We start from the raw sequence: 17,042 nt of genomic DNA on the forward strand, positions 1-17,042 counted from the left end.
GCTCTAAGTTTTATTGCAGTAAAATAAAACACCCTAAATGACTCAAAATAACTGTACACACTGTGTGTTTTTGAGTTACGAAACGACAAACCATAATTCAAACAGTAGCATAGCCTGAAACTAGATGGCAGTATAACTTCCTCCGTCGACTTTCCCACGAAGAAGACGACGAGCCGTAAACTTCCGGGGTTTAAAAGAATCAACACCAGACTGCGCGACCAAAGAGCTCAGTCTTATGAAAGACTGTGAAGGGTAGGTAAAATGTAGTTGTATATTGTCCACAAAACACCAGAAATAAGTGAGCGAGAGCTGTATTGTTGTACCTTTATGTGCTGACTTTTTTTCGCTAAAATACGTCTCACTTTCTCCGTCGTAAGATAGACGTTTGCTTCGCGACCACAACAAGCCTGCCCATTTCCCATGAAGTATAATTTCAGTTTGTCCACCTGAGTTGATTTAGCATTTACCAGAATATGTGCCCAAAACTACACTTTGAATAGCAGACTGCTTTCAAACTTCCCGCTCCCTGTACCGCTTTATCCATAGCAACAGATGGGCAGCAGAACAGTGTACAGGGGCGGTGCAGAGAGGTGGCTACCACAGACTACAGTCTTCAGCCAATAATGAATAAAACTGCAAAGACTAATCGATTAATTGTCGACTATTAAATTAATCGGCAATAATTTTAATAATGAGAGTGTTTTTTTTTTATATAAATTCTCTGTTTCCAGTTTCTAAAATGTGAATAGTTTCCGATCCCTTTTTTACCTCCATGAGTAAAAATTAATATCTTTGGATTCTGCACAAAATAAGACATTTGAAGGCATCATTTTGAGGTGGCAAACACTTATCAACCACTTTCACCATTTTCTGATAAGTATTTGAAAGCCTAATTTCTTTCTTGGCCTCTCCATGTTGTCTTGTCTGGGTTAACATGTCTATTCCATGCATAGCTCGTGGCTGCTAGCTCAATTTTGTAACATTTTGTTCCATATCTGTCTGCTGAAAGTGTAGGAATATTAGCATTTAAACAAAAAACTGCTGTCGTGTGCAATTGAAAACTACAAACGATATTTCCAGTGTTCCTAGATAACAATGAGCATGTATTTTTTTTACTCTTGTTTTCAGTGTTTTGTGCTGGGATGGGATCTCCAACTAAACGTGCAACCGCACACAGGTAAGAACATTCACTTCACACACAGAAAGATGGATATTTTCTGTTGTTTTTCTGGAAAAAGCAGTATTGCTGTAGCACAGAGTGAGACAAACGTAATGCTTTTAACTGCAATCTCCCTAAATGATAACAGGACTCATTGTGTCAGTCTGGTCCCCTGCTGTTTCTGTCTTATCCCACAAGGATTTAGTCTTACTCCTTAAATGGGTTTAAATGTCTGGATAATCCCTTAGGTTGAGTTTTTGTTGTGTGACCAAAAGTTGTTGCAGACGTGCAGTGGGAATGCAAAGGGTAAAATGTTCCTGATGTCGATGGTTTTATTAGACCAAACATGGGCTCAGCAGTGAGTGTACATTACCCAGCTGTTAAATATTTGTCGTCTTTGTGGCATCGTCTTTAAAATGCCCCATTAAGTCAGTTTTTCTTACAGAGGCAACATTCGTTCCCTCGGTCAGGAACCTGACTCTCCACTTCCTCCGATGCACGAGCGCCTGGCAAACCTGCGTCCGTCCAGAGAGCTGCTGGAGTTCTACAGACAGAAGATTTCCCAGTATGATAGTGAGCAGGAGGAGCTACTGCAGATGCTGGAGAAGTATAAAGGCATCACAGAGGACCAGGTGAGTGCTAACAGACCTGGTATGTGACACTGATTGTCAGAGATTTTTTCCTTATATTAACTGATCTCTATGTCCCCTCCAAGCATAAGCTCCAATGGGATGTACGACAGCGGGAAGGAGAGATTGCAGAGCTTCAAAATGCTCTGAGTGACATGCAGGTCTACCTTTTTCAAGAGAGAGAGCAGTCTCTGCGGCTTTACGCAGAAAATGACCGACTGAAGATCAGGTAGGTGCACCTCTGATGATGAAGCCGTAAGTATGGGGCCTAATGTCAAAATGCAAGCAGTGACAAACCTTTATAGTTTCTCTAAAATTCTTGGTGTTTCCTTATTGTCCTGTAGTGCTTCAGGACACAAACTCGACTAACCATCTTGTCCCTGTTTTGCAGAGAGTTGGAGGATAGGAAGAAGATCCAACACCTTCTTGCTCTTGTGGGTCCTGATGCAGGAGAGATCACATATTTTCACCGGGAACCTCCTCACAAGGTGCATATTTATTCCATCATTGGCCTTTTTTACAACAGATATTTGGATTTCTCAAACACTGGTAGAATTAAACATCTCAATAAATGCACACTTCAGCAGAACAGAAATTTTGTTTGTATCATTAGTTATACCTGTGCTTTTCTTGTTGTGACACGTCAAAATATCTGCAGTAAAATGTGCAAATCTCAAATCATTAGAAAGTCATTTCATACATTTTTAGTGTTATTTTTGTGAGTGCTACATAATTGTCAGTTTAAACTAGTGAAGAATGTCATTACATATAAGCAAACTGACATATATATGCTCATTGCTTTTTATTTCTGAAAGGATTTTCCTCAACTTTGGCCCATGTCTTACTGCTGCTTGAAGTGTCTTCACAAAATCTGTTTTTTGTAGTATATACATTTGTGTATTTCAAATCCAAAAATGGGGTTGCATTTACTAATGTTTTCATTCTTTTTTGCGGAGAAACACAACATCTGACTGAACAATAAATCAACTGATTATGTTAGAAAACATGATATATGTGGTGACTCTTTTTCAGGTCACAATCACACAGAAACAATCAGAATCCAGACTGGATGAAAATCTCAGCCTCAGGTCAACAAAGCTGAGACCTGCTGCGACCAAGAAAGGTTTTAAAACAACCATTTGCAAATGCCTTCAACTACTTTTGTGTTTAACCAACTCTTTTATAATGAATAACTGTTGTAATGCTGGGATTTCTTGTTTGAGCAGAGAGTAGCAGGAGAACAAAATCAACAGAAGGTGTAAATGGAGAGAGCTTGGAACAATACAAGAATGACAACAAGACGTTGTTGCTCCAGGTAGGACTCCACCTCATGGTACTTAGGTGCTGTTATCTCAAAGACATCTACACAGCAAACAATTATTATACAAGTGGCGCATTTGTTTTCTGTTTGTTGTTCCTGTGTATTTGTATTGAGAAATTCATTTAGATTTTGTGGTTCATTTCTCCAGGTGGAGGCGCTGCAGGCTCAGATGGAGGAACAGACTCGTCTGGCCAAAGAGCAGGTGGAGTCTCTGATGGAGGATCGCAGGATTAAAACGGAGGAGGCGCAGGGACAACGGCAGAGAGACCAGGAACGCATCACTGCTCTGACTGACAAGTGAGTTTTAGAAGCGTATGTTGTCTGTATTTTCAGTAATTAAAAATGCAATGTTTAGCTTAATGTATGTTTCAATTTACACTTTTTTAGCACTCTTACTCTCTGTGTGTTGATCATTTGCAAAGATGTTAAAGACGGGTTTTCTTTTCTTTAAAGTGGTCACGAGCCTGACTTTATTGTATCTTCTTTCATATCTCAGGCTGGAGAGGACTCAGAACCTGTTGCATGAGAGCACCAGAGATTTCTTACAGCTAAAGTTTGACTCACGCGCTCATGAGAAGAGCTGGATGGTGGAGAAGGATCGGCTGCTGAGGGAACTAGACTCCTGCCAGAACCGTCTGAGAAAAGCTGCCGGTGCTGAGTTTGGACGGATGTGGCAGCCCAGCAGCAGCACAGCAATCCCTCTGCCACGGCCAGAGTCAGAGCAGACACACAAGGAGGAGCTAAAGGTGACATTAAATACACCTTTTACAGAATAGTACAGATACTGTTCGCCTTCACTAAAGGATGTCAGTGGTTTTTCTTGATTTGGTCATTTTTCTTGTGTTTTGTTTTTTTTTTTTTTTTTAAATCAGGCAACGCAGGAGGAGCTGAAGCAAGCCCACCGCCTGGCAGAGATGTACAGGGAGCAGTGTATCACTCTGGAGACAGAACTGTCCCAAATCAGAGAGGAAGGGGATGTTGGCAGGGAAATATTCAAGGTACGCTAATCTGATTGTTACTAATGTCTGTAAAATACATCCTCAGGCACGTCTCTGATTGATTGATCATCTTATTGTGATTATTAAATTTCTTAATCAACATTTATGTGTGCAGGAGCGTTCAGACAAAATGGCCAAGCGTCTCCAGCTGATGACTCAGCGCTACGAGGCCTTGGAGAAGAGGAGAGCCATGGAGGTGGAGGGCTTCAAGACGGACCTGAAGCATCTCAGACAGAAACTCAAAGACGTAGAAAAACAGCTCATTAAGGTGCAAAATTACTTGTGAGCTTAAACTGAGATGGTTTTGTGATTTTGTTTTGATGAAAAAGTTAAACTGAGAGACACCCTCATTCATCTTACTGCTGATATTTCAACGGTTTATCTGTGTATCCACCTGTTTACTGAGGGATTCTCTCTGTTCTTCAGGTTACCTTGAATATTGGGCCCAACCAGGACCTAGCCGTCCTGCAGGAGGTACGTCAGACCAACGCCAGAACCAAAAAGGTTCAGGGTGAGCTAATGGCTCTGAAGGCTAAAATCTACGGACTGGAAAATGAGCTGAGATTCAGCTGAAGAACAAATTTCAATTTCTGAATTCTATATTTCTATGTTTATCTTTGTTATGGATGCTTGTTCTACTGTGTTAATCGTGATACCTGCACTGAATGCTGTTGATACTTTGTTCTTTGGACCAATAAAACTATTCTTTTACCGTAATTTCAAATCGATGGATACAGTTGCTTTATTAAATCTACATTTTTTTGTATTATCATTATCATTTTTCCTAAAATTAACAGAATACATATATACATCAGATTGAATTTAACAAAAAAATGGGAGTTGTCACAGCCTTGTTCAGATATGTGATAAACTTTGAAAGCGTTTTCATTGGATTTTCTCTTTTTAAAAAAACAGCATAATGAAGTCCATTTCAATGAGCAGCTTGAGTAAGAGATTTAAATTTTCTGACTACTTTTCTTATTACTGTACTTCCGTTACATTTTTAGAAGCATGGTAATGAAAAGATCATTTGCACTTTAACTCTTAGTATGTTCTTTTCTACTGAGGAATTTTAAAATTACAGTTGCACAGCTGAGTCACGGGAGTCTGGCAGCCAACAGTCCAGGTCATGAGCCACTGATCTTGACTGAGGTGTTCACTGGTCATAATATCTAATCATTTTCTTTTTAAGGTTTAACTCAGTGATTAAGTATTTGTCACCTGTGGAAAAACTCAAAATGCTTTGTGCACCATTGACTACATTTAACCCTTCTTCTGACCACAACAGTAGTAAATTAGATTTTGAACTTTTTTGTCTTTGTCAGAAAAGCAGAACATTTTGTATAATCACTGATTGTGGTGTGAAGTTTATCAAATCTGGAAAAACATTTTTTTTAAAATCAATAAATTCCAAAAAAAATGAAAAAGAAAAAACATTTCCCTGCAACTTTGCAATACAATATAGTTCTACGTTTGTAATGAAACTGAAAACTAAAATCTGACCAAACGTGAGGTGAGGTAAAGTTTCATTTCATTCAGTTTCATTTCGACAAAAACGATAAAAACAAACACGTGTTTCCGGTGAGTTACTATGTGACGTGATATCGACCTTGTGCGCATGCGGCCCCGCTGCCTTCGGTCACTGCGGTGCAGTTGTTTTGCTGAATAGAGGCGGATTCACCGACAGCATGAGGAGGCAGAGCCGACTTTAGGGTTGACCGTCACCGCTGTAGGTGTCATGACCCGTTTCTGTAGCCGTTACATCTGCTAAAAACCGGCAGGTACCGCTAGCTACGCTACAAGCTAGCTCTTTAAAAGCTCGCTCTCGTCTGCTGTTTGTTTACCCACACAAGTGCCTGAAGAAATGCAGAGAATAAGATGTTTCAAAAGTGTCTGGCAGCTGCTGAAGTCAAGCTGTGAGGGAGCAGCAAGGTGTTCAAGATCAAGAAATTATAGCCAAGTAAGTGAATGCTTGTTAATTGATTTATTACAGCTGATTATGGTACTTCATTCACTGTTAATAAACACAGTGAGCACCATGCTGAGGTTAATCACACTCATGGTTACCAGATTTACAGTCTCTGTTATTACTCTCCACTTCATCAATGAGTAATCTGTTCCAATAAAACCCTGTGCGTTGTACTTTATAAAGGCTCCCCTATGCTATGGGTGTCAAACATGCGGCCCGCGGGCCAAAACCGGGCCTCCAGAGGGTCCAATCCGGCCCATGGGACGTTTTTGTAAAGAGTAGAAATTAGAGAGAAGACAATAACTGCAGATTATAAATTTGTAAAACTGTAAATTTAAAATAATGTGTGGACAAGTTGTTTTGATCATAAAGTAAAATACTGATTGCTCATTGTTCTTTTGTCACTTTGTGTCTCATTTTTGCAATATATTGTCTTGTGTTTGTTGTTTTTTGTCTGAGTTTTCTCATTTTTGTCATTTTGTTTCTTGTTTATGTTGTTTTGTTTCCTTATTGTCAAGCTTGTATTCTTGTCAAATTTTTCTCATTTTGTGTTTTGCTTTATTCATTGTTTTAAGTATGATTTTGTGTTTTTTGTCTCACTTGTGGTGTTTCTGTAAATTTTTGTCTTGTTTTTGCCGTTTGTCCATTTTTTTTGGCACTTTGCAACTTTTGCCTAATTTTTTCTCTTTTCTGTTTTTGTCGTGGCCTCTCATTTTGTGTCTTATTTTTGTAATATTTTTTCTTGTTTTTTATGTCTTTTCTTGTCTGACTGTTGTTGTTTTGATCATGACTAAATGTTTTGTTCCTTTGTAGACACACTGATCTGTAAGTTGTAATGTGTAAATGATAAATCGAGGCATATTATTGGTGAAATTGAATTGATTTTTCTGTACAAACTTAAGGTTGTTCATGATGTTTTGTTCATTAAATGTGAACATTTGAAGAACATACTTTTTTGCAGGAAATTAAAGGAAAAATGTGGAGTTTTATGGGTTAATATGCTGTAATGTAACTGGTCCGGCCCACTGGAGATCAAATTGGGCTGAATGTGTTCCTTGAACTGAAATGATTTTTACAAACCTGCCCTATAGGAACAAAGTCTCCCCTGGTTCAGTGTGCCTGAAATGATGAGCTCACAGAGACAAGTTAATGACTAACTTTGTGTTTTCATGCTGCTCATGTCACCGCTCTCTGGTTCTCGTTTCTCCTCAGGGCCCCGGCTCCTTCGGGCTCCTCTTCGACATCGATGGGGTGCTGGTTCGAGGCCGGGCGCCGATCCCTGCGGCCAAGCAGTGCTTCAGGAACCTGGTGGACCGCAATGGGAAGTACAAAGTCCCTGTGGTGTTTGTCACCAACGCCGGGAACTGCATGAGGCAGACCAAAGCTGAACATCTGTCACATCTGCTGGAGGTGGAGGTAAACTGAACACCACGTGAATCATCTTCAGTTTGCTTTGGGTTGTGTTTTTTTTGTTCATTTGTCCCCTCTTTCTCAGGTGTCTCCAGACCAGGTGATGCTGTCCCACAGTCCTTTGCGAATGCTCACTCAGTTCCACAAAATGCGGGTGCTGGTCTCCGGACAGGGTCCTGTTGAGGAAGTCGCTCACAAGTATCCTACTCAGGAAGTTTGGTTTCTGCAGTGTTGACCTTTAAAGTGTGTGTGTTCTGTTTATTTAGTGTACTTTTCTACATGTTCCACTCTGTTATCAGTATTAGTCTTTGTACCTTTTACTGCTTGACCGTCTCAGTGAAGCTTTGCACAGATTGTTTGCTTTTTTTGGAGGGATTGGTGGAAGTTTTTTTTTATACCATTTCTCACATGAGATTTGTTGAAATGTGGTCATTTGAAATAGAAGAGTTTTATAATGTATAAGAAGCAAGTTTACAACATATTTACACAACTGTGAGGAAGTGGTGTCTGGGATTCTTCTAGTTAGAAGTAGGGCACAAAACTGGAAAAAACTGACTTTGTGCTGTTTTGTTTTTTGGCTTTATTTTTGCAATATTAAAAAATACCAGGATTTTCACCAGATGACATGAATAGCTCTATATCTGGTAGCTTTATCATACTGATTTAAATGGCCAAATTTATTTATTCCTTTATTTGACAGGGACAGTGCACCTTAATGAATGTCTATTTAGACAGCAATAGAAATAAATATGCTGGATTATAGCAACAATGCTAGTTTGGCAGGTAAAAAACAACAACAGTGAAACATAAGATGATAGGTCACAAGAAAAGCACATTACAAACTAGAAAAGCACTCGGAGAGCGCATACCTCCGCCATGCCGTTTGTCTGTCTGTCCATCTGTGTGTCCGTCTGTGTGTGTGTGTGTGTGTGTCTGTCTGTCTGTCTGTGAACAGCATAACTCAAAAAGTCATGGACGGATTTTCACCAAATTTTTACAGGATGTCCGGAAGAGCAAGAGTAAGAATCGATTAGATTTTGGAGGCCAGGCCATCTCTCAATTGGCCTTCGACCTTCAAAAAATTCCTGGATCCAGACAGTGATTCGGATCACCTCCAAAATCTAATCGATTCTTACTCTTCCGGACATCCTGTAAAGATTTGGTGAAAATCCGTCCATGACTTTTTGAGTTATGCTGTTAACAAACAGACAGACAGACAGACAGACAGACAGACACACACACACACACACACACACACACACACACACACACACACACACACACACACACACACACACACACACACACACACACACACACACACACACACACACACACACACACACACACACACACACAGACGGACAGACAAACAAACTCCGGTGATTACATAACCTCCTGGCGGAGGTAAAAATGCACAAGGAAGTCAAAGGTCAGTAATTAGTCATATTATTTTTGGTTAACTTAAAGCTCTCTGTAGATGAAATCTTTGCTTTTTTTGCTACTAAATCTTCCCTGTCTTATGTTTCTCTCCTGTTTCCGGCTCATTTAGTCGTCACCATGTGGAGCCTGCATGTCCACAAACTCTATGTCTGTCGGATCAAGTTTAAGATAAACCCAGCTTATTCAAGAACCCTTAAATTGAAGTTAATTATGTTATATCAGAAAGATTTGTCTTGCAGATTAGCTGTAGAAAATGTTTGTATCTTTTTGTATTGGCTGTGTTGTATTTTGTGCAGCCTTATTTAAAAGTGTTTCTTCATGTTGTTTTGTGGCTCATAACTCCTATAACTCCTGCTGACTTGTGTTTGACTTTAACCCTGCAAACTCCAGCCTGGGTTTTGAGAATGTGGTTACAATAGATATGCTCCGAGAGGCGTACCCAGTCCTGGATGTTGTGGATCACAACAGAAGGCCTAAAGACAGCGTAAGTCGTATTTATGGTCAGTTTCAGTCAAATTACAGTTGAGTTGTTACTAATTGTGCACAATCTCTTCCAGATTCCAACCACCAAAGGCTTACCGCCAATAGACGGTGTGTTTCTACACAGTAAATGCTTAATAATCAGAATTTCTTTAAATATGTGACAATTTTATATATTCTTCCCTTTCTTTTTTGTGGTCCTACAGCTGTTATCTTATTCGGAGAACCTATCAGGTGGGAAACCAACCTCCAGCTTATCGTCGACGTGCTCCTAACCAGAGGAAACCCAGACAACTCCTGGAGTTCAACACAATACCCTCACATCCCGGTGCTGGCCTGCAACATGGACCTGCTGTGGATGGCAGAGGCCAAGAATCCCAGGTGACCGTCTCACTTAGAAATGTTTTTTAAACTTTCTTAAATGTCGCTGCGGTGTTGTTACAGTAAATATTTTCTGTCTTGTAGGTTCGGCCACGGCATGTTCCTCGTGTGCTTAGAGAGCCTGTACAAGAAGGTCACAGGCTATGAGCTGAAGTACGAGGCTCTGATCGGTAAACCCAGTGTGGTCACTTATAACTACGCTGAGCTGCTGATCAGACAGCAGGCGGAGAGACTCGGCTGGAAAACGCCTGTGAAGAGGCTGTACGCTATCGGGTGAGTGACTCAGTCTGGATTCAAAACTCAATAATAATGCTTGTTTTTCAGATGCCCAGCTAGCTCAACAAGTTGAGCGGACGACCCATGAACAGGGGCTACAGTCCCCGATGCAGCGGCCTGGGTTTGATTCCAGCTCACGGCCCCTTGCTGCAGGTCTTCCCCCCCCATTCTTTTCCCTGCTCTCCTGTCTACCTCTCTACGAGTGACTGTCAAATAAAGCAAAAAAACAAAAAAATAATGCTTTTTTTCCAAACACTTTGATTTGCAGTAAAGCCTCTTTGACTGTGCTGTCACTTTTATTCATTTATTTGATCAGGGACCATGCAATAACACAGAAAACATCTGGTGTCTTGCACATAGAGTGTATAGCATTAAGCTAATTTTCAGCTCCCGTCCCTGGTTGGGCTTTTCAGTAAAAGTAGACAAAGAGGACCAACAACACCGATAAAAACAGCACACACAACATTACACCACAATCCAGTCAGTTGGACCTCATAGATGTCATAGGTGGGTACATTCTTGTTTTTTTTCAGTCAAAACTTAGCTTTTGCTGTAAAAGTTTTTCAATCCGCTAACATATTAATTTGGTAACGCGTTCCAGATGTGACAGCCTTTGATTGAAAAGGCTTTCTGTCCAGATGTGAGTGGCTGTGGCGCTGAATTATTGCAGCATTTAAAGATTAATTTGATGAAACAAATATCGAGGAAGCTTTCAGAACTCAGCCTCTCATCTTTCTCTATTCATAGCGATAACCCCATGGCTGACATTTACGGTGCCAACCTCTACAACCGCTACCTCCAGGCTGCTCGCCACACCAAGATGAGTGGCAGAGGAGGTGTGGCTCCATCGGTAGGACTCGGCGCAGCATCGGCTACGTATGGGGCAGAGCAGGAGCTCCCCGAGGGCTGCAGCTCCATGCTGGTGTGCACAGGAGTGTACAGCAGAGACCAGCAGGAGCTTTCCTCCGACACGACACAGACAGTCACCAAGCAGCAAATCTTCCACGGTCACAGGGACTTCCACTTCGACCCCAGCCTCTTGCAGCCATCCTTCATTGTGCAGGATGTGAAGGAGGCGGTGGAGACGGTGTTTCAGCAGGAGGGTTGGCCTCTGGAGTAGGATAGAGCAGGACTCCATCTCACACACAGAGGCATTGTGAGTGTAAGTCAGGGGACATGTAGCTGTTACCATGTTAGAGATAACAGTGCCATAGAATCAGCTGCAGAAAGCAACTATATGCAGTTTTAACTCTAATTATACTGAAGTTACATTTTGAGTCAGTCGTACATCATTGTGCGTCTCAGACTGGAGATTTTTTTAAGAATATTTTTCATGAATAACACACACATTTCTGTCTCTGTATGTCGTCAGCGTCTGCGCTTTCTTGCCTTTGCACAAAATAAATCCACAGATAGTTTGTGAAGGTGTAGTCAGTGAGTTACACACATTTTATAAAGCAGCTACAGATAAGAGTTCACATTTCACCGTCCAGCTGATGTTCAGATTGATCAAGAAGGAACTCTAAAGACACGACTGTTGCTCTGGAACAGTACCGCTCTTAGTGCATATTAAGATTGATTTTATTCTTTGCACAGAGGTCTACCTGCCTTTACAGAATATACACCAGTTTTTGTATTTTAATCGTAGTTTGTTTTTAAGCTAGGGTGGAGGAGATTAGTTCAGTTTAGTCCCTCAACAGTTTGGATTTCAGCTTCAATCCGGGGCATCAGTGTAGTCCTATTTTTAGAACTTTTTTTAATTAAACAATAAGCGAGGTGCAATTTTTCTGTTACGTGGGTATGATCCTGGGATTCTTATGAATGCAAATGCCTTTATTTAGAAGACTTGGAAGACAGTTGCAGCACCAGTGAATAGTTCTCATGCAGTTTTGTTGTATTTGTAACAGACAGGTATAATGTGCAGATGACCTGAATTGCAAGTTACCTCTGTGGAACTCTGGTAATGTACTGTAAAAGCCATTCAGAGAGAAAGAGCGAATAAAAAGGATGACAAAAAGTCGCATATCCTGTGAAAGCGTAGTGTTTACTGTGGTGCAGTACGCCGTCTGTTAACACATTCAGCAGCAGTTATCCTCAGAAGAATATTACAAAAAGACAACCAACCACTACTTAAAACTGTGTTATCAGTTCCAATAACTGTATAAATATTAAAAGTCAAATATATAGACACCCCAAATTCACACACACAATGCAACACACAGATTCCCTTTAAATAACCCAAATGCTCTGGTAATGAACTTCTTCAAACGTGTAAATTGAATATTCAGACATTTTTTAAACAAGTCTAAATCTGCCCATCCATGCTTCTTCAGCACCCACATTTCTTATCTGAAGACACGGTGCCGGTAACTGGGTGAGAGTTGTTGCTCAGCGTGAACTGAGGCGAGTCCTGAGAGGCCTCGTCTGCCATGGCCGTGCCGTTCCGTGCCAGCAGCTCCCGGGCCATGAGGATGAAGGCGGCCTCCACGTTCTGGGCCTCCTTGGCGGACGTTTCCAGGGCAGCCAGCACACTGTTGTTTTCTGCCAGAGTGCAGGCGTCCTCGAATAACACCTGCCTCTGAGTGTGGAGGTCTGACTTGTTACCTGCAGCGGAGGACAGAACAGGAATAAGTGTGGTCAAAACAGATGTGGAGCAGATGTGTGAAGATTTCTAGTAATCGGGACTGAAAAAAAAAAAAAACAGTAAAACACGACTACAATAAAGAAAATTATTATCTAATAGTTTCTCAATTAAATGTGAGGCAACCATGAAAAACATCCATCTTCCTCCAGCTAAGAGTAAATAACACACAAAACATTCAGTTTGTTCTTGCCATTAAAAAAAGTATCGGGGTAAATATATAATTAAGGGAATTTTGAAGTGCATGGGATATATCTTGAATACATTTTTAGGCAAAAGTTTAAAAAAAATCATGTTTTTTTATGTTCATTATGATCATGTCTTTACAAATTTTCTAATTATTTATTATAAAAACAATTATTTAATAAAAAATGACTGGATATCACTAAAATGTCAACTGAATAACCTCAATTTAATAATCAACCACCTTCTAATTAGCTAAACCATAATAAAATGAGCCAATTCAAAAATAGCTTTGATTGTGTTCTTTTTATTAAGTTGATAGAATCATGACAGATATTTCTTTTGTGGCAATATATCAAGTTTTATATGGAAAATAACAAATTGTACCTGTGTCTGAGAAATCACTTTCAACTAAGTTACCCATTAGAAAAACACCTCTCAAGGAAGTGTGTTGATTCCAGATCACATGACCTGCTCCACATGATGTCATTTCCTCCTGAAGAAAAGACTGGAAAGACTCCAAGACTTTCTGACCTATTTAATATAAAGTAGTGTATTTAATAACAAACATGTCAACAGGTTTACTATAGTATCTTTAACAATAACTTTTACTCAATTGTATGTATAACATTTAGAAAAATCTTGCTGTAAAAACGTCATGTGATGTTTAGTTATAGGCGGCCATGTTGACTTTAGGACTGAAAACAGCAAAAATGTCAACTATGATACAAAAAGTCCTGCAATTATACATTGACCCACCACATCCTTACATTTGAGAAGGTGAAATGAGAGACTGTTGAGCTTTTTAGCTTGAAAAATACCACAAACAATTAACAGAACATCAAAATAGTCAATGAACCTGTTGCTGAAACAACCCACTATCTAACAGCAGAACTGTCACCAAGTGTTTGCTTCAGAGAAACTGTTGGGTTTCTTTCTATAATATGATATTATAGATTTTTATAAAATACTGTATTGCATAACGTACCCTAAGATTGTTGTGAATCAAGTGCTATACAAATAAAATTGAGTCACTGATACAACTAAATTTTCGCAGATCGTACATTAATTATAAAATACAGTATTGTTAGTGTGTCACATTACAGTTTTGATGTCAATCCACAGTACAACAAGAAATTGTGTAAGAGAATATTTTGAGCTGCAACCAACAATTATTTCAAAACTGAATACTGACAACTGCTGTCAAAATTGTAGTTTGCTCTATCTAACATCAAAACAGTGAAAAATGTTTACCACAATGTTCCTGTGACAACTTTAACAATCCAACACTGAAACTTTAAAATCAGAAGAACTATTGAAGCTGAAGCGAGAGAATAATTGGAGTTATTGGTTGATAAATTATATTCAGATTATTATTTTTAAATTAATTCACTTTTTGGGGTTACAAATGGGTGGGTCTTAAGTATATTCACTTGAATAGAAAAAGTTCATCCTACAATAAACTAGCAGCTAGAGTGGTTAAGTTGATTTTATACAATCAGCATGAAAACAAATAAATTAGCAGAAAAGTTAGAATAGATAGTTAAAAATAAAAGATAAGTGATTGAGATGTGTGCCGTGCCGTGAAGCAGCCTGTTGACAAAATGTTCTTTATTTGTGTTATTTTGTGTTGTTAGTATTCTGCTTTTTACCTTCACTTTATACCTGACCCTAATATTCTGTGTTGTCTTGTTGTTAACCCCCCTTGTTGAATATCCAGCTGCTGTAACAACAGAATTTCCCACTAGGGATTAATAAAGTCTGTCTAAGTCTAAGCTTTCATCCACTCAATTCCCTTATCACTGTGGTTTTGCTGTAGGGGGAAAATGTAATAAAATCAATTTTATTTTGTTATATATTATCAAAAACATCTATTTCAAAGTCATTTTAAAGAACACAAATTGAACATGATGCCCTTTATTTGCTTGTTATAGTAACATCTGCATCCGAAGAAAATATTTGGGGTTTTACAGGCCGACAGTTGTACGTACCGATGAGTATCAGCACCACACTGGCAGCTCCGTACTGCTCCACCTCTCTGATCCAGTGGGGAACTGATTCAAACGTGCTGCGGCGGCTGATGTCGTAGGCCACCATGGCCCCGTGGGCACTGCGGTAGTAGCTCTGGGTTATGGTGCGGAAACGCTCCTGTCCTGCCGTGTCCCACACCTGCATCTGGAACGACAAACAGAACACAAATGTGGGTAAACCGGTTACACAATGAGGGTCAAGCATCTCTAAAAAAAATTATTTTCTGAGTTATTCAGACACGCTGCAAACTTATCAATCCTCTCTGAACAATGCTTTTGTAAACAGAGCCCTAACTATTTATCATATCAAGGTATCTGCTAATTAACACGTCACCACACCCACAAAGCTAACACACACATGATATCAATGGAAAGAGGCATTCTGACACTCCTCCTTCTCTAAAGTAAAAAACACATAAAGGGATTATTTACCTCAACACAAAATATACACAGACACACCTTTTAAATTCATGTAATTCTTAATATACAAGTGGCAAAATACACTTTTAATGATTCATAATGGGTGTGGAAATAAGTGACACATACACAACCTGAATGAAAAGAGACTGTATGTCACCTACCTTCACTTTCTTGCCATCAATATCCAGAGTACGAACAGTAAAGTCGACCCCGATGGTGTTTTGCTGCTTCTCAATAAAAATGCCCGACTTGAAGCTCTGCACCACGCAGGTCTTCCCGACATCCGAGTCCCCAACCAGGATGATTTTAAAAAGAAAGTCGAAAGAGTCCTCAATGTCCGGCTCTGGGGACTGCATGGCGACAGGAGGAATGTGGGAAATAAAAAACAACACTGAGGCTGAAACACTTGACCCAAGACCTCTGAGCAACAGAACTGGTTCCTTCCAAGTTGTGTCAATAATAACTGAGACTATTTACAGAAACGGCAGTCACATCCTTCGGAGAAAAAGGAGGAAATCAGGTTTTTAACAGCTGTAGTAGAACAGGCAGGTGAATATGTCCCATTTGAAGATGTTTTAAAACCTACAAATAATCTGTCAGATCCAGTTTGACAGCTTGATCGTTTCTCCTGTCTCCCCATTCAACAGAAAACAATCACAAAATCGGCTGAATTATCCCATAGCAGAGGATTCAACGTCCTTGTTTTTGTTCACAGAAACCAAGTAAAAAGTCACAATCTAAAAGCCATTTCTTCATCCTGAACTTGCTTTCAGATCTGCATTACACTGTCAGCTACATTCTTGAAACCAAAGTGCAGTGTGTACTTTTGCCCTTTAGACCGTCAGGCTGCTACACCTCTCTCCACCTCCAACACACACACTTTCAGTCTGACACTCTAAGACACGCCTCCTACCTGTCTCGGTAGGTGTGATCTCCAGCCGCCAGCCCACTTGCACCACTGCATCTTGGGATTTTCTACTCAGGCTCTGCAATAGGATAAATCACCTAGGAGAGGCAGATATAAAACTCATTCAGTACCAAAAGCACCAGACAGATTGAGTTACACTTTGCATCAGGATTAACCAGTTAAAACTCACCATACTGCCTCAAATTACAAAAATGCTGAGTCAAAAAGCTGGAGGCTGACTTTAAACAGAAACTCTCCTTTACAGAGGTGGGAGGCATGTTTTGCTTACAAGACTCAGTGTGCAAATAGCCCTGAACAAACAGCTTGAACCACTCCGGCAATGAAATCTAAACATCTTTGTCTTCACAGCTGCTCCAAAGAATGACTTTTTTAAAACCTTTTTTTTAAGCCCTACATTATTAGCCCCCTCCCTGACTACTGTCAACTAACACATTCCACAGCACTCAACAGCAGAAAGGGATTAATCACAGACTGAGTCACACCAGAAAAACACAACAGACAGAAATAGAACGCAGGTACTTAAAGATGGTTATTCAAACACGAAGCGTAATTGAATTTATTTTACCTCAGGCTTCACACATCGGCATCACAGCGAGATGCTAACACAGAGTGAACATACTGCTCTGAATCAGCCTCTCTCTCCACCCCCTCACTAGTTTATGTCGTCATCTCAGCCCACAGAAGAACGAGGCACAGCTGGACACAGAACAATGTGTGAGTGTGAGAGGCACTTGACTGAGCTGGGTCTATCTTTGGCTGTGACCACCAGCCACC

The 17,042-nt window shown here is 40.1% G+C and overlaps 3 protein-coding genes across 3 annotated transcripts; 2 read left to right on the forward strand and 1 right to left on the reverse strand.

The window, feature by feature from the left end:
- Positions 1–149: 149 nt before the first annotated feature.
- ccdc77 (coiled-coil domain containing 77) lies at positions 150–4,831 on the forward strand. The gene is made up of 12 exons (XM_022213754.2): positions 150–252; positions 1,129–1,177; positions 1,605–1,791; positions 1,875–2,017; positions 2,180–2,276; positions 2,821–2,911; positions 3,015–3,103; positions 3,258–3,406; positions 3,606–3,855; positions 3,982–4,107; positions 4,223–4,375; positions 4,534–4,831. The coding sequence occupies exons 2-12, from the start codon at positions 1,143–1,145 to the stop codon at positions 4,678–4,680; spliced, it is 1,467 nt and encodes a 488-aa protein (XP_022069446.2). The 5' UTR covers positions 150–252; positions 1,129–1,142; the 3' UTR covers positions 4,681–4,831.
- Positions 4,832–5,697: 866 nt separating this feature from the next.
- Positions 5,698–12,089, forward strand: hdhd5 (haloacid dehalogenase like hydrolase domain containing 5). Its single transcript, XM_022213756.2, has 8 exons — positions 5,698–6,067; positions 7,289–7,492; positions 7,572–7,684; positions 9,320–9,413; positions 9,487–9,520; positions 9,616–9,790; positions 9,875–10,063; positions 10,814–12,089. The coding sequence occupies exons 1-8, from the start codon at positions 5,972–5,974 to the stop codon at positions 11,184–11,186; spliced, it is 1,278 nt and encodes a 425-aa protein (XP_022069448.2). The 5' UTR covers positions 5,698–5,971; the 3' UTR covers positions 11,187–12,089.
- A 2-nt stretch (positions 12,090–12,091) lies between these two features.
- Positions 12,092–17,018, reverse strand: LOC110964902 (ras-related protein Rab-19). Its single transcript, XM_022213759.2, has 5 exons — positions 16,834–17,018; positions 16,254–16,345; positions 15,502–15,690; positions 14,882–15,065; positions 12,092–12,670 (listed from the first exon to the last, which is right to left on the reverse strand). Exons 2-5 carry the CDS (start codon positions 16,302–16,304, stop codon positions 12,396–12,398), a joined length of 699 nt encoding a protein of 232 aa, XP_022069451.1. The 5' UTR covers positions 16,305–16,345; positions 16,834–17,018; the 3' UTR covers positions 12,092–12,395.
- Positions 17,019–17,042: the final 24 nt, after the last annotated feature.

The sequence above is a fragment of the Acanthochromis polyacanthus genome, chromosome 8 (genome assembly GCF_021347895.1).
Source record: "Acanthochromis polyacanthus isolate Apoly-LR-REF ecotype Palm Island chromosome 8, KAUST_Apoly_ChrSc, whole genome shotgun sequence".
NCBI lineage: Eukaryota > Metazoa > Chordata > Actinopteri > Pomacentridae > Acanthochromis > Acanthochromis polyacanthus.

What these genes read in the sequence shown, in the direction of transcription:
- ccdc77 (XM_022213754.2), top strand. Translation starts at nt 1,143, where the DNA reads ATGGGATCTCCAACTAAACGTGCAACCGCACACAG. An exon ending in AATGACCGACTGAAGATCAG is followed by an intron (nt 2,018 to 2,179) that starts GTAGGTGCACCT and finishes CCTGTTTTGCAG; the next exon opens with AGAGTTGGAGGATAGGAAGA. An exon ending in TTGGCAGGGAAATATTCAAG is followed by an intron (nt 4,108 to 4,222) that starts GTACGCTAATCT and finishes TTATGTGTGCAG; the next exon opens with GAGCGTTCAGACAAAATGGC.
- hdhd5 (XM_022213756.2), top strand. Translation starts at nt 5,972, where the DNA reads ATGCAGAGAATAAGATGTTTCAAAAGTGTCTGGCAGCTGCTGAAGTCA. An exon ending in GTTGAGGAAGTCGCTCACAA is followed by an intron (nt 7,685 to 9,319) that starts GTATCCTACTCA and finishes TGCAAACTCCAG; the next exon opens with CCTGGGTTTTGAGAATGTGG. An exon ending in ACAGAAGGCCTAAAGACAGC is followed by an intron (nt 9,414 to 9,486) that starts GTAAGTCGTATT and finishes AATCTCTTCCAG; the next exon opens with ATTCCAACCACCAAAGGCTT.
- LOC110964902 (XM_022213759.2), bottom strand. Translation starts at nt 16,304, where the DNA reads ATGCAGTGGTGCAAGTGGGCTGGCGGCTGGAGATCACACCTACCGAGA. An exon ending in TTGATGGCAAGAAAGTGAAG is followed by an intron (nt 15,066 to 15,501) that starts GTAGGTGACATA and finishes TTGTCGTTCCAG; the next exon opens with ATGCAGGTGTGGGACACGGC. An exon ending in TGTGGTGCTGATACTCATCG is followed by an intron (nt 12,671 to 14,881) that starts GTACGTACAACT and finishes CCTCCGCTGCAG; the next exon opens with GTAACAAGTCAGACCTCCAC.